Source organism: Plectropomus leopardus, chromosome 17 (assembly GCF_026936395.1).
Source record: "Plectropomus leopardus strain MGB_pleo_1.0 chromosome 17, ASM2693639v1, whole genome shotgun sequence".
Taxonomy (NCBI): Eukaryota; Metazoa; Chordata; class Actinopteri; order Perciformes; family Serranidae; genus Plectropomus; species Plectropomus leopardus.
This window is the reverse complement of record NC_142192.1, coordinates 20,736,487-20,752,718: the sequence shown is the minus strand read 5'-3', so window position 1 is coordinate 20,752,718 and position 16,232 is coordinate 20,736,487. Positions and strand designations below refer to the sequence as shown.

Genomic DNA, 16,232 nt, shown 5'->3' with positions numbered 1-16,232 from the left:
GTCATGCGTTCACGTGACCTTATTATGTTGCATGCATGTAGGATTTATCTGGAGTATGCATCATCTGTGTGTTGGTGGGACTTTGTGCAATGCATTTTATCTTGTGTTCATGGGACAGGATTTGAATGATTGCTCTATGTTTATTTAAATGTGAATAATGAGAGAAAAAGCACACATGCTTCTGTTTGAAGTCATAACCTTTAGTATACAGCTCACAGTGACAGTTTTTTCTATGTCTTTCTATGTCTCTACAACACTGGCTTGTCTTCTGTAATATGCAGTCATAAAACACATTATGTGTCACTTTCAAAGTCAAAACGGTACTCAAAGCCTGTCCTTGCAACATATATTTTCAAGGACAAAAAAGCAAGTGTGTGTGTGCGCTTGATTCTATGCATTTGTATGTAAGTGTGACTGGCAGGTGTGATTGGTGCCTCAGGGGTTATGTTGTTGCATCGTAAGACTGCACGCTCCAGTAACGCCCCATTGTCCAGAGGGTCACACACACACACACACACACACACACACACACACACACACACGCATACACACACACACAGGCGTGTGCCAGCTCAGCTTTAACCATTAGACACAGCGCAGCGAAGCAGAACAGCTGACTGCTCTCATCAGGTTAATTCAGTTGATTCTTGCACAGAAGTGTTTCAATTTTTTGTGGGGAAAAAGAACATCTGGCTCTTTTCCTCCTCAGCCTGTTTGATCTGTCGCTGTTGTGATGAGCTGCAGAAACTTTTAAAAATTTCTCAAACTTTAAATTCCACCTACTGAACGGGACAGCTGCTGTTCGTAGCTGCTTCAGTCTCTCTATTTCACACGAATCCAGAGCAAAACAAAGCTAAGTGTGTAATGTCTGGATATGCAAAACAAGGAATTCTGGAGAAAAATAAACAGATGTAATGGAAGCTCTTGCTAAAATAATGATGAAAAACATCTGGTTATACTGTAAAAACACATCATTTTGCTCTGATACCAGTCATTTCAGTTTGATGATGGAGATTTGTTCCTTACCAAAGCACACCTTTTTTTAAATCTCTTTTTTAATATTAATGTCAAATGCATAAAAAATGACTTTGCTTTTTAATCTCTCATCTTAAGAGCGTATCGTCTTTAATTTGTGTCTGCAGCACAGGGAAATGTCTGACTCTCTGACCTCCCCCAGACTGAATTTTATTTAACCACTGATTTGAGAGCAGTAGTTTAGACATCATGGCATAGCAGGCTCTGTCTGAATTGTTCTGTCTAATTACCCTTACCAAAAAAACCTGTGATTAACTCGCAATTATGCACAGCTTGCAGACATCAAGACTTTCAACCCTGTGTCTGTGTAAATATACTGTATTTAAAGGTGTGTGTGATGGTAGCTGACAGTTTGTTTTCCCATTTGTATTTTCAGACTTTTAGTGTGCAAAGTAATATGAGTAAGACTACCCTCATACCTACCTTTATTGAAGTACCAACAAATATTAAGCAACTGCAAATCTGCAAATCCAAAAAATTCAGTTTGTGTTGACATTAATCTGAGTTTGTTTTCTCTTTCTTTTTCAAGTAGCTGTAATTCTGAGGGCAACTGTTTGTGTTTTGGCAGAAGACTGACTGCTTTTGTGCTGCCCTAACTCTTCTATGTATTTTGCTTCTTACTCCTCCACAATAGGTTGAATAGGTCACAAACCCAAAGTGAGCAAACAGTTGGAGTTACTGGGAGGGCATTCTTCATAGATATACCTTGAGCAACAAATGTGGATTTAAGAGCAGAAATTTGACAAAATCCACTAAATAATTTGTGGGATAGACACTAGTATGTGCATAAATCTAAGAAGTGAATCCCGCTCCTCTTCTCTCCTGTGTGTCTGGTTCTTGAGGACAGCTTGAGGAGCAGGTGTTTTGGGCTGCCTGCCAGTCTACAGACCAAGTGTGTGTGTGTGTGTGTGTGTGTGTGTGTGTGTGTGTGTGTGTGTGTGTGTGTGTGTGTGTGTGTGTGTGTGTGTGTGTGTGTGTGTGTGTGTGTGTAGACCCATGGCCCCCTTTGATATATGTGCAGTGGAGGCTGCGAAACAGTCTGGTATGTAATTAGCACCATGCTAGTACTCCTGTGGGATATTCTATAGAGAGAAAAGTCACAGAGTTATTGTCAACACTTTTTTTTCAATATGATGTTGCTAATGACTTAAATAAAATGTACAACATTAAACACAAAAAAGTCACATGTATAAAATAGCTCTGGACTGAAAATTCACATATGCAAAAAGAGTTTTCACTAATTATTTGTATAAAGATGGCAATATTTTTTTCTTAGCCCTTCAGGTGCAGTCTAATCTTGTTTCTTAGACATGAAAAGGCCACAGTCTCCTCTGGTTTTTGACTCTAGATTATAGCAACGCCAGTGTGGCTGCAGATGTCAGACCACATAGCACTTAACTCACATAGAAAGCTCACAACAGAGATGGAGAAAGACAAATGTGTGAGCAGCCATTGGACAGATGGTGTGTGCAGGGTTCAGATCTACATACTGTAAATGTCATTATAGAATATTTGAGACTAATGCAGCTCCACATCTGTTTAAAGTGCTTCATTTTATCTGGGTCCCCAGAGTGACCGCAGGGGGGGCACCAAATTATTGTTTGATAATTGTTTTGAAAATTATTTATCTAAATATTAGCAAAGATAAATTTGCCCATTCAATAAAAAAGAAAAACAAATAAACAAGCATTGGGTATCAAAATGGTGATGAACGGCAACATGTTGAAATGAGAGGAAAATAATGGTCCTTGGAATTACAAATAAGTCTTGCAAAAGCCTTATTTTTGTTGTCAGGCAGCAGGCTGGATGTACTTGCATTGTGACTTAAGACCATGTCAAACGGAGAGATAAAGACACTTAAATATTATATTTCCTGTCTTAGCGCCTTTGGCATAATAACCAGAGCTTGTCATTCGAGCTTTTTGGCTATTGCAGATGTGTTCTGAGAAGGGGTGCATTAACAGTTGTCAGATAAACCTAAATTTAAATGTTAAAATTAAAACTGAAAATATATCATCTTAAATATTAACATTGTGTTTGCAGAGAGATAACATAACGTTCTCGAAGCATGTTATATAAAAGCTGCAATTAAGATGTTGTAGCGGACTGACAATAGTTATCTTACTGTAATCATGTTGTATTTGAGTCTTTGAGTATTTAAGTAACTGTGGGGTCCTGGTTTCATATTACAAAGGGGTTGTCGATAATATACACACCATGAGTCACCTTTCTGGTATTTCCTTTTGGTTTGTAGGGTTCCTCTTACCATTACATCATTTTTCATTTTTTTGACAACCCCTGCTTTCATTTTTCACTGTGTGTGTGTGTGTGTGTGTGTGTGTGTGTGTGTGTGTGTGTGTGTGTGTGTGTGTGTGTGTGTGTGTGTGTGTGTGTGTATGTGCGTGCATGCTCACCCAGAATTTGTGTGTACATCAGAGTGTCTAAAGCACTAGGCACTTATCCTCCTGACCTCTTCATGCACACAGCCGTATCACTGCTCTAACTGGGAGTGATAGGTCTGGGTGTCAAGTTTTCAGAAAGCCTCTCCTGGGCTTCCTGTGGGAGTTTGGGAGCCGTAGTATCGATTTAGTGTTGTGCACCAAGCCTCAATAATAGGAGAAGGACTGTTACTTTCACTTTTAACTTCAGATGAGCATTTTGTGTAGTATTTAGCATCTAAATATCAAACTTTGTGTTAAAGCATGCTCTCTTCGTAGTAACCAGAAAAAAAGTCCCATTTAGTACATACTTTTACAGTGCAACATAATCATGCTTAGTTTGACAAACACTGGTGCAGAGTGACTATTCCACTTCCTCTAAGGAAGTGGTTCTCTAAAACAGTGGTTCCCTACTGGTCCAGTCACAGAGTCCATATTTCAGTAGTCATTAGTTCAAGATACAAACATTCAATAAACTACCTCATGTTTAATTTATTTCATAAAATCTAATCAAGACTTTGGCTTAGAACACAAAGAAATGAAACATATTGCAGGAGTAAACAGGAATGGCACTTCAAAATAAAAGCTCTGTGCTTGAAATTCCCTGTATATTAAACTGAAGCGTATTTTATACAAAGTTGTCACATTCATGAGTTACTTGCAGTCCATTTAGAATGGACCCATGACCCACTTTTGGACCATGACCCACTAGTTAGGAACCGCTGCTCTAAAAAAATACATGTGAGTGTCTTTAGGGGTCTTTGTTGAGAATGGTTGTTACATGTTGTTACATTAAGAGTTTATTTGAATCTGTAGGTTGTAGATCAGTCGACTCACACTCACCTTCAAATTCTAATAAATGCTTTGCCTGGGGGAGAGTGTCAACGAGGCTGAAACTGAAAAAAAAGGTAGACATCATACTTTATAATTTGCAGCCATTCAAAAGCCATGTGAGCATGTTGAAACCCCAGTAATGCACTTTTACTTAGAAGCCAGAGAAACTTGTTCCAGCCTTGTATTCAAAAACCTAGAAGCATAAAAACGTTGCACCCCTTAATGTACACCCACATGTCATTTTGTAGTTTGCCACCAAACAAATGCAAGAATGTAGACTGCCACTGTCTTAATCCCACATCTGTTTAGCACGAATCCATGAACATTTCCCAGTCAGCTAATTAGTTTAACCAATAATGCTTCAGCATATCTGCAGCGGGTGTAAATCATGCAACAATGGTATATTGATTTGTTTAAAAAGCAGTCAATATCCTGTTGACTTTTTAGCCAGATATTGATTGTTTAAATGAAGCTATTTGACCAATATCGTGCTGCAGACAGTCGTATCCCTTGTGTAATTTACATTGAGTAACTCATCTGTGAACACCTGCTGTGGGAAAATATTTTAGCTACATTTTTGTTCTTACCTGTTGATTTCTTTATTCAGTGGCTCATACTTGAACAAACCAGCTAACTCTGTTGTTTCTGTGTTTATCTTTCAGATATTTCCAGGATTGCCTACTACACAGGTGAGTCACTGACCTTTGTGTTTTGTACACACCTGCTACAGCACCGAGGATCACTCAGCTGCTTCACTCACTAATACAGAATGTATAGCAGCTCAAGTGTGGTCAGGTCACCACAAGGGGTCCCTAAAAGGGAGCCGCCAAAATTTATTACTGTGAAACTACACTCAGTGCATTTTTAGCCTCAGAATTAACTGGTCCAGATGCTGTCTCACTCCTCTTCTTCTCCTTGCAGTTCTTTAACTAATGCAATCAAAGTTACGACCAGTAACTACTATTAGTAACAGCATAAGGTTTCAGCATGACCTTCAATATTGATATCACTGACGACGTGTAACCAATCAAATAGTGTTGCGGGAAGGACATTCAAACAGCAGCATCAGAGCCAAAGTACCACATTTTTCAATCTATGTATTTTATCAGCTGTCTGATTAGTCACAAAAAAGAAAAGAAAATCTGTATATGATGTTGACTTAATTGTCATGATATGACTTAAGTTTGTAAATTCCAACGCATAAATCACTCAATGAAAACGTAATAAACTCCATGACAACTAAGCTTACCTGTAATTCACCGATCAAGATCATGACATGCAGTCAGTATCTCAGGAATGGAAGAATGTAGTAAGTGGACCTTATGTTAATATTATTTTGTGACAGATGTGAAACAGATTCATTTTTAGTAATTTATTTCCTGGAAGAGATTACTGTCTGACTAAGAACAAGTGTCATGATTATGAACATGCTGTGGGCTAAAGGCCCTCGTTAACTACCCTAAAAGAAGGTCACTTTGGTATCATTTACTGTTTTTCTTCTAGAAAATGGGCATAGTGGCAACATTTTGGGGAAATGCCTATAAATTGCATAGTGGGATAAGAATTGGTGGATGTGCTTTATTGTTTGACATCCTCTTGTGAGACGTGAACTGTTGCCATATTCTCAGGAGCTCAAGCTGCTAATCTGTGTCAGTGCTAATGGAAAGATACACTAATTGCACATATTTGCGTGAGTCATATTTGTGCATGTGAGACGATTAAACCAGTGGGAAAACAGAAAACAAACGTGTGGGTGTGTTGGTCTTATTAGTGCAGACAGGGGTGAGGGAGAGAGAGTGGTTATCGCTTTAGTTTGAGTGTGTGACTAATTGTAATTTTCGGTGTAGATACCAGAAACAAAATATGCTCTCTGAAGACAGTTGAATGCCAAATTTAACTCTCAACAACCCGAGGCTTAGTTTGTTTTTTTTCCTTTTGTATCACAGAAATGAAATAATCAGGGCATATGCATGTGTCATGGCAAACATGCCCTGAAAGAAAGCCTTGCTGGCCAGTTATATCAGATGGATTAAGTTGCCAGTGTCCTGCTTTTTCCATTCATTGGCAGCTGTGAGGAAGTAAGGGAATAACAATTCACAATGCAGAGGCAAAGGTGGACAGGATGTTTTCAGAGGAATTCCAGTATATGTGCTGGTGGTTTTGTGTTTTTTTCAGATTAATTAAAAGACTGTTTTGTTCCTTTACGCCATGGGTAATGACTTTCTGGTGTAGGGTCTTAATCAGTATGATCACGCCATTGTCCTCAGAAACTTCTCATTGGACCAGTGATTTATTCATCGTGTATTTATTTATTTCAGCAAGGCCAGAGGGGATACACGTCATTAGTGCATGTCATAAGTAAAACTTGGAAATATGAGATAATAATAGTAAAGCTGTCAATGCCAACATTCACGCGACTCAAACACAGGAAGAAATTGGGGCTGCAAAATTAAATGAAATATCCAAATTGCGGGATCTGCATTTTTTTTTTTTAAAGTTCAAAACATACCATTAAAAATGAAACACTGTAGTGCTTCAGAGATGCCTTGGCCTACAAATCATATTTTAGATGTAAGTGAACATGCTTGTTTGGTGTAAATCACATCAAAAATCACATCATTGTCATTTGTATTTATTTTTAGTGAAAATTAAATGCCAAAATGACAATTTCTACTAAAACTGCAACTTGTATCTCAACCCAATATTATTTCTTTTGCATATAGTGCAGCCCAAGAGGAAATGGAGATGATCTGTCATCTATAACATTGAATATAAAAATGAATAAAGCAACATAAAATAACAAAAAAGGCCCAGCAAAACACCATTGACACAGCTGTTTGTTGATTTAGGCAATCGTTATGTGTCAGAGTTCATTTCAAAAGTAGTTTGACACTGTAACATGTACATTTTAAGAACAATGGAACATAATTTTTAGTGGCTGGTAAAATTTTACAATCACTAGTAGCTATTTGGTGGTGGACGAAAAAGTTAATGTCATACTCTGGAGCTGTGACTGTAAGTTATCTTTGATATGCAGGTATAAAAAAAACAGATGTTTTATAGTCACATATATTTCAAACAGGCTCAGCTGCAAAAATAGTAATGTACTAGAGTGAGGTGTGATGTTGATTAAATGCAGGAAACCTGTTTGGATTTATGCAATAAAATACATTTGAAATTTAAAAAGCTTTTGAATTTTAACTTCAAGGCATGGATGTGAACACACTGATCATTCACTGAAAAAACCCCCAAATGAAACGTATGCAAGAATACACTTCTGAGGTTTACCTGCACCTCTGTGTTTTTCTCCTGTGCTAAAATAATTATATGTTCACATTAACACACAGCGAGAGAGAACCATAGGGAGAGAGAGACTCTGGCACAGTCCCAAAAGAGCGCTTCCCATTCATGGCAACATCCGGCCCTCTGACAAAAGGCTTTCAATAGTATACACACTCACACACACACACACACACACACACACACACCCACGCACACCCTACTAAAACCCCCTGCGCCCACCAGATTTTCATAACAATGGCCAATGCCGAAAATGGAGCATAAATTTATAGCAAACCCACACGTGCACACACACACATACACACACTAAACACACACACACTTACATACACGCAATGTATCATTAAGATTTCAAGTTTGTGTGACTTTGCTGTGTGCTTTTGTGTGTGTTCAATAAGTCGTTCAGGTCTGTTGAGTTCCTCAGTCGATGTGCTGGGCTACATAAATGTCCATGTGATTAATGGAGGCTGGCATCTGGTCAGCAGTAACACTCATGGCAATAGGTGCCACTCGCTCTTAGGATATTGTAGGCACGTTGCCTTGGAGATGAGCCTTCAGGGCAGCACCTCGAGCACTCTGAGAGCTGGAGGGAGTGTGACCCCCAAAGTACAGGCTGAATGACTTTGAATGTGCAGTATGAAGTGTGATTGATTGAGACCTTGTGGTTTGGAAGTGGATTGGTTGGCATTTTGCTAAAAGCTGCTAGTTTACATGCTGGGCACAGCCAGGGCAATGGCTGTGTTGGCAAAAATGCTGCTTTTCCCTCTTCTTTTCTCTTTAAGGTTTTGGAGAACTTTTTTTTTTTTTTTTTTTTTTCTGGAAATGTATTTTCATCCAGAATATTTCAGAGGACGAAGGTTGTATAAGTTCCTGTAATTTTCCTATCCGTATTAACTGAGTTGGACTGGGGCTGCAGCAAATGATTATTTTAATTGTTGATTAATCTCTTTTTTTGATTTAGTGATTAAATGTTTGAATCATAAAATTTCAGAAAATAGTGAAAAATGTTTAGTGTGTCCCAAAGCCCAAATGATATCCTCAAATGCCTTGTTTTATCCATGACCCGAATATTTTCAGTTTACTGTTAAAGAGGAGTGACGAAACCAGAAAATATTCACATTTAAGAAGCTGAAATCAGAGAATTTTGAAACTGATTACTGACTCAAACTGATTAACCAAGAATCACTTTAGTTGGCAATTAATGTAATAGTGAACAACTAAACAATCAGTGCTTACAGCTGTGTTTTGGGCTGCCAGAAAGAGTAGAGCTCAGGGGATTGTGGCAATTTGCCTGAGAGTTAAAAATGCATGTTGTTAGTTACAGCTGCAACTAATGATTCTTTTCATTGTTTATTTATCTGTTGATTATTTTCTTGATTAATCGATGAGTTGTTTGGTCTTTAAAATGTCCGAAAATGTCGATAAATGTTTCTCAAAGCACAGGATGACGTCCTCAAATATCCTGTTTTGTCCATAACCCAAAGATATTCAGTTTACTGTCAAAACCAGAAAATACTGAAATTTGAGAAGTTGGAATCAGAGAGTTTTGACTTAAAAAATAAAAATCTAAAACTGATTTATTGATTTATTGTTGCAGCACTATTAAAAGGTGGAAAGTATGATGATATATTCAGCTTTACATGGGCTCGGGAGTATTGTATATACAGTGGAGATGATGGAGATCTAAGGTGGTTTTGATTACTTTTTCTGTCCCAGTTTTCTATAATCATTTTTGTTTTGTTTTTTACTTTTATCTTCAGTGAATTTGGCACTGTAGATGCATCTGGTAGTATCTCTGAGTAATAAAATAAAGAGATTTCTCTCCTTTTTTCTCCTTTCTTCTTTTGCATGTCATTTATGACGGTAGCAATATTGGCACAACGTAACGGCTGTTCTGAGGTCAGCTTCATAAACAGTAGTGGGAGTTTTTTTTTCTTTCATTGAACACAAGAGACTAGGGAGATTAGCATATTAATAGTTTCTAGCTCCTCCTGCTTCTCCAGCAGCCGTGTCTCACTCTCGATCTCTCTCATTTCCCACTCTACTTTCTCTCAGTTGTGCTGCTCTGTCCTCTTTCCTCTCATTCATCCTGAAACAATCGCTGCACTTCTCTCTCTCTCTCTCTCTTTGTCCCACTGTCTCTTTTGGCTTTGTTTTTCTGGCTCACTCTTTTCTGTCACTTTCTTTTTCAAAGAGAAGAAGTTAACTTTCTGTTGGTTTATCACTGAGCACAGTGTGTGTCTCTCCCTCTCTGTGACCGCTCACTAACTGAGTGTCCATCGGATCAGCACCGTACAAGTTGGATTGTGAACTTTTGCTGGAGGGGTAGTCCTCTCACCATCAGGGACTCCACTGAGTGAAATAAATCCGAATCTTTTCCTGAGCGACGGCAGCTTGACTCTTCCTCGGCAACTGCGTAACTATGGAGTGCAGGCATGGGGCAGAAATTGGGCAAAAAACAAACAGTGTGTTGTCATCAGAGAGGGGCCGCTGAGGAGCAATTTAGAAGTGGACTGAAAAAGAAGAGGAAGCAAGTTTGTGGATGAAACTGACTTTACATCTCTTGGGATCTTTCTTGACTTGTGCAACTGCGGATAACAGGAACAGGATTATGAAGGCAAACAAAGATTTTTTTTCCTGTTGATGTGTTCTCTGTAGCATCTTTCCACTCTGTAAAAAGTGTCAACGGACCAGAAAATTGGCCTTTTTGAGGATTACAGCTCTGGAACTAACTGCTGGCTAACGAAGCTGTTGACAAAAGTTGGAGACAAAGATTTCAGCCTTGGAGACAGAGAGTGTGTGTGTGTGTGTGTGTATGTGCGCATCTTAATGTTTGGGTTATGTGAGTGTGCTCTTGCAGTTTGTCAGGACCTTTGTGTGTGCGTGTGTGTTTATTTATGTCACTTCTGTACACGAGAAGTTCAGTGTGTGAGTGATGCGTGGCTGCGAGGCAACAAGCTGTCTGTCTGTCCTCGGCGCAGGCAGACACAGGGACGGACAAACATGTGTTTCCATGGCGATGAGCGGCTGTAGCCCCTTCCCCATGTGTTGGGACAGAGGTATGAATGAAATCTCCTTGACACACACAAAAACACACAAACAGTAGATTGAAGCCCCTCCACAGTGTGACATCTGACTCCATGGGAACTGACTTGGTGTACAGCCAAAGCTACCGTTGCTCCGCATGAGTTGTGTGTGTGTGTGTGTGTGTGAGAGAGAGAGAGAGAGAGAGAGAGAGAGAGAGAGAGAGAGAGAGAGAGAGAGGGAGGTTAAGGCCATCGAGATGATTTGTCAATATAAAATTCATTTGACATTGGCAGAGTAACATGGAAGTACATATTTATTTTACTCTCTCAACAGTGTTACAGGCTTTTCTCTCAGTTTTGTGTGTGTGTGTCTGTGTGTGTCCGCTCTTTCCGTCTCTTTCTTCCAGGTGTAATTACCTGCTAGAACATATCAATTTTCCTTTAATGGAGGAGAGAGGAGGAGAAGTGTAGGACGGAGGAAAAGCAGAAAGAAAGAGAGTGAAAGAGATCTCACTATCTTTTTCTACACAGTGTCATTACTGCAACACACACACATTAAAAAACACGTCACACAATGAGACACAGACACAGAAAAGGTACTTCTTGTCGGGCATTCCCAGATGAAGTTTCCATGAAATTCCAGGAAGTGTGTCAATGTCGTGACTTCTTTTTCAGGAAAAACGTCAGCGTGAGATGCATTGTCTTTTTTGTGTCGCAGACACACAGGTGTCTACATATTAGAGCCTTGACCCTGACTGTACCCTCTCGCTGTCTTTATTTCTCTCTCTGGTATTTCATTGTTTAGTTTTTTCATCTTTTCAAAGAAGTGTCTTGCCAAAAAACATCATATTCCAAAACAGACATTTACTGTACAAAGGTTATTCTAAGTAAGACGAGAGCTAGCTTTTAAGTCCACAGTGTATCATAGAGAAGGCAAAAACATGTCGCATCAGTCTGTTATTACATTATATAAACTAGAGCTAAAACATTAGTCCATAATCCATTAGTAGATTCACAAAAATACTTTTAATTGTAATAGATAGCTGGTTTCCATCATTTTTTAAGCAAAAGTGCCAAACATTATCTGGATCCAACTCCCTAAATTTTAGGAATTGCTGCTTCTTTTCATCTGATTGTGAATTATTTATTGATTCTTAGAAAGGTTGGTAGGACAAAATGGGCATTATGATGTGGAGCTAAAACCAGTGACTATTTGATTAGCAGATTGTCAGAAAAGTATTTGGTAACTATTCAGATAAAGTAATAATTTATTATATATATCTTTTATATATATCTATTTATTTAATTTTTTTCCTTCCAGCTTCTTAAATGTGCAGATTTGCTTATTTTCTGCATTTTATATAATTGTATAGTGAATGTCTCTGGTTTAGGATTGTTGGTTGTACAAAACAAGCAATGTGACAATGTCACCTCAGGCATTAAGGTAAACAGCGTATTGACCAAAATATAAATCGATGTATAAATTTGCAAATTAATGAGTTAATTGTCTTTAGTCCTCATACAATGTCCCGTATGTGTGCGTTTGATAAGTGGTAGTCAGTGTTTGCATAAGCGAAGTTAACACTACACAACTTTCAAAGTTGTCAGATTGCTGTACTGTTCACATGACACAACTTGCTGTCTTGTAATTGTGAGTCTGGAAGTCGTGTTTTTCGCGCGACATAACTGAGTAGCAACAAGGGGTGACATACTAATACACACCAGGAGGAATCCCAGATGTGTATGTCATGTGATGTGCTGATCAAACCAAAACACACAGAACTTGTGGCTGCTTTGAAAATACCACAAATTCGGGTAGACTGGTGAAAAAGTGACAAAGCAGCGTTGCTAGTAAGTTATTAATAGTCTAACTTACAGAAACGTTGTAAGCAGTAGTCCACCCTCCACAGTCTCTTCCCTTCTCGCTGTCACTTTCTCTCTCTCCCTCTCAAACAAACACACTCATAAACAAACCTTGGAGAGGGCCGCAGCATTTAGTCCTCATCTCTGCCCTCAACCCATGTCTTGCGCTGTCATTGGCTGTAGCTTGCTGACAAGGTCCCCAGCAGGTCCAGATATTTAGCATGCTAGATATAAGGGGAGCGTCTTTGAGGCAGGGATGCAGCAATGCGAGCACCAGTTTGTGAGCATGGAGGGAATGCGGATTTGCCTAAGATCTGGGGCTTTTGTCGGGAGATCCAACAAAATATCAGCAAGCAGAAAACCAGGGCTAAAGTCACGTAGTTTTGACATTAAAGCAATGCTTGTTTTACTGATGTCTGATTTTCTCTCTCCTCTTGCCCAGAATATGACAGACACCTAGCAGCAGCAGTGTCAGCAGGGAAAACCATGGCAACAGCCTACCTGGACCCTAACCTGAATCATGCCCTGCTGGGAGGCGCTAAGTCGAGGCTGAGCGCAGGGGGGTCGGACCGAACCATGGCTGGCTCCGTGGACAGGGTTTTGAAAGTCTTCCATCACTTTGAGACCAACACTGAAAACAGCTGCTGGTCCTCCAATATCAGATATGGAGATGCAACTGATGTCCGGGTAAGAAAAGACACTTGTTTTATTTCTGTCATAATGTTCTTAGTGTATTTATGGTGACAAAATACAGCAGACGCCTTATAATTACATGCAGTCCAAAAGGGGTTAATTTGGATAGAGTTGGTTTCATTCTACATTTATCCTACTGTCAACAAATCCCATGAATAGTACAAAGCAACAACAGGTTTATGTGCCTCTCAGGGCTTTCTCGGTTTCCTTTTCTGTCTATGGCACTCATCCCCAGGCTCATTTGTTCCTCGCAAAGACGTAAATCTTAAAAAATGGGTCACAAGAATAGAGCTTCATTCTTACACAAGACTAAGAGTCAAAAGCCATAGCAGGTCAGTAAGGCAGCACTTTAACATTTTCAAAATGACAATGCTAACATTCTTTTCGCAGGTATGTTTAATTATGTTCACTGTGTTAAGTGTCTTGTGTTAAGCATGCAACAGTTTCTCAATCAGCAGTGGACAAAGTACAGCTAAGAATGATGAGAATGTTGCAGGAATTTGGTCATAAACCAAATGACATTTTCTGTTCTGATGATGCACTAGATGTAAAGTCTTTGGTCACGAAGGCCATCCTGTGTTGAACATGACTGCTTGTGTCAAAATTAATGGCAATCCATTTAATAGTTGTTGAAACATTCACTCAGAATCTACAGATGTCAACCTTGCAGTGGTGTGAGAAAAAAAGTCAGGGATTCATCATAGTCGGTTTAATTCGTCCCCATTAATGTCAGTGCAAAACTTCATGGCGATCCATCCAATAGTTTTTGAGATATTTCTGTCTGAATCAAAGTGGTGACCTGACAGACTGACATCTTTATAGCCAAGCTTGCATGGGTAAGTAATTGCCTAAACAGCTGGTCACCATTTTTTAATTTTATTAATTTCCGAAAAGGGAGTAATAGTGCATTTGCCGGCAGCTTTGACCCCTATATGTTCAATGTACCCTCAGCAGTAATCATCAAGGTGGATTTCTGCAGTTTGCCCTCAGCTCAAGGTCCTAGCTGTCTGCTCTGATAAAGGTCACTCCGCACAATGAGAATATTTTTGCTAGCAAATACATACACCCTCAGGGGACACTCTGTGTGTGTATATGTGTGTGTATAAGTGTATCTATACTTAGCAGTATGCTTTTAGACCCACTCCCATGATTCGCAAACTACTTAGCACTGCTCAAACTTTAGTGGTCGCTCAGGGTACGTCAGTGCAAATCTCCTCCTCTCCCCTTCCCTGCTCTCCTCTCCTCACTTTCTCCTTCAGTATCTAGGTCAGACCCCCTAGCGCTGGCAACACACATGGTTCTGTGAGCATTATCATGCATGTGTGTATGATGTCTGTCAACTTGTTTGGGTGGGAACGTCATGTTAAATCGCTTGAAGTCACCTACACACACACACACACACGCAAGCAGAGACACATGTCCTCATTGACCTGATGCAAATTGCCAGACATAAACATGAGCACAGTTGGCACACTGAGGATTAGGCAGACTGACTTCTTTAAAGACTAAGTAACTGTTTTTGTCCACTGGGCATCTCTATTTTATTTAGCAATCACTACACTGATATACATGTACTGAGCCACCACATCTCAAGAAATAACTGTAAATGCTTTTTATTTTAGCCACTTAAGCCCAATACTTCAGTAGTTTGGGCTATATCTGCAGAATTTTCATTAAATCCTTACATGATATCACTGTTAATTCACATGACAGTGAGTGTTCAGGGAAAGTGGGTTAAAAAAAAAAAGTATATCACAATAAAGTTGTTCAATCTTCATTTCCAGGGAATCATCCAGAAGATTCTGGACATCCACAAAGTGCGCTGGACGTCTTGTTTTGGCCTGCGTCTCAGCAACAGCCAATCCCGAGATCAGGTGCACTGGCTCCACCCTGATATGGGCGTGTCGCACATCAGAGAGAAATATGACCAGGCACGACCAAACGAGGAGTGGAGGTGAGAGAAGAATAGAGTGTCCGTCATCTACTAAACAATAACTACATTTACATGCACAAAATATGAAGTTTTTTTCCCTTATTCCAGAAAAAGGCATTATTTGCACTGAGCTGTTTACAGGGCCAATGAACATTTATATTTTATATATGAATTTATTCCACTTCCTGTTAATATGCAACCTTGTATACTGAGATTAACGTACCCTATTGCCAGATTGCTGGCGAGCTGGTTTGTGTGCAGCATATTCTTGACAATGCAAAGAGCTGAATGTAAACAGGCAAGAAGCCGTGTGTTGCAAACTGCAATAAAAATCCCAGTTGAGACACATATTTCAAATGTGCTGTATATATGGCCAAATGTCCCTAAAACTCAAATAATATCGGCATATCATACTTAATCGGAAAACGCTTTATTTAGAAAAAGGCCTAATTTGAAATATTCAAACCAGATATGTGTACATGCCCTGTATCAAATTAGAATAATGGTAGAATATCAGTGTAAATCTAAATATAGTTCTGTGTTTGATAAGCTGTCATTTTTGATAATGGAAGATATGTAAGATTATATCAAAAACTGTAAGCTTGTTCAGTGTCACAGCTTCAGGCTGCAAATTAAACGCTCGTGTGACACTGAGCTGTTGTTTTGCAGTGAATTTATTTGCCAACAGGCAGAGCGGTTGTAAAGGTTTTGTCAGACCAGATTTTCTTTGTGAAATGTATAGCTGTGCGGACGGGAAAAAGTGTTGTGAGCATAAACGCGAGCGTTAGCGTGGCTAGCAGGATAACGACAGCAGTCCACACAGTTTTAATCATGCAGCTTTCTATAGCCAAGCCATGGCCATCGTTCTCTGCTGCTGGTATTTTATCGGCATGTGAATCTCTTTAAATGAGGACATGAACAATGAGTATTTCCTGAACATAAGGTCTGTCCCATTTTTTCCTCAAACTGGCTTGACATTGGAAGTACTTACAATTTTGTCTTTAAAAGTTCAATCACATTCTCAGATCTCTCTCCGTTCCTCATAGAAATGAATGGGGACAGAAAGTAGGGCTGCCAACAGACAAAAACTGAAGATAGTATATAATTCAG

The 16,232-nt window shown here is 39.3% G+C and overlaps 1 protein-coding gene across 6 annotated transcripts in view; it reads left to right on the top strand.

Moving 5' to 3' along the window:
- The window catches only part of ptk2aa (protein tyrosine kinase 2aa), a 78,128-nt gene that overhangs the window by 15,127 nt on the left and 46,769 nt on the right, over positions 1 to 16,232 (top strand). For 4 of the 6 annotated variants that reach the window (XM_042506099.2, XM_088090804.1, XM_042506098.2 and 1 more), the window contains exons 1-3: positions 9,670 to 10,666; positions 12,939 to 13,183; positions 14,974 to 15,143. In XM_042506099.2, the coding sequence (XP_042362033.1) occupies positions 10,543 to 10,666; positions 12,939 to 13,183; positions 14,974 to 15,143 (539 nt within the window). In that variant the 5' untranslated portion in view covers positions 9,670 to 10,542. Of the gene's footprint in view, positions 1 to 4,969; positions 4,997 to 9,668; positions 10,667 to 12,938; positions 13,184 to 14,973; positions 15,144 to 16,232 lie in introns of those variants that run through there. The other 2 variants (XM_088090805.1, XM_088090806.1) reach the window with 2 other exon arrangements.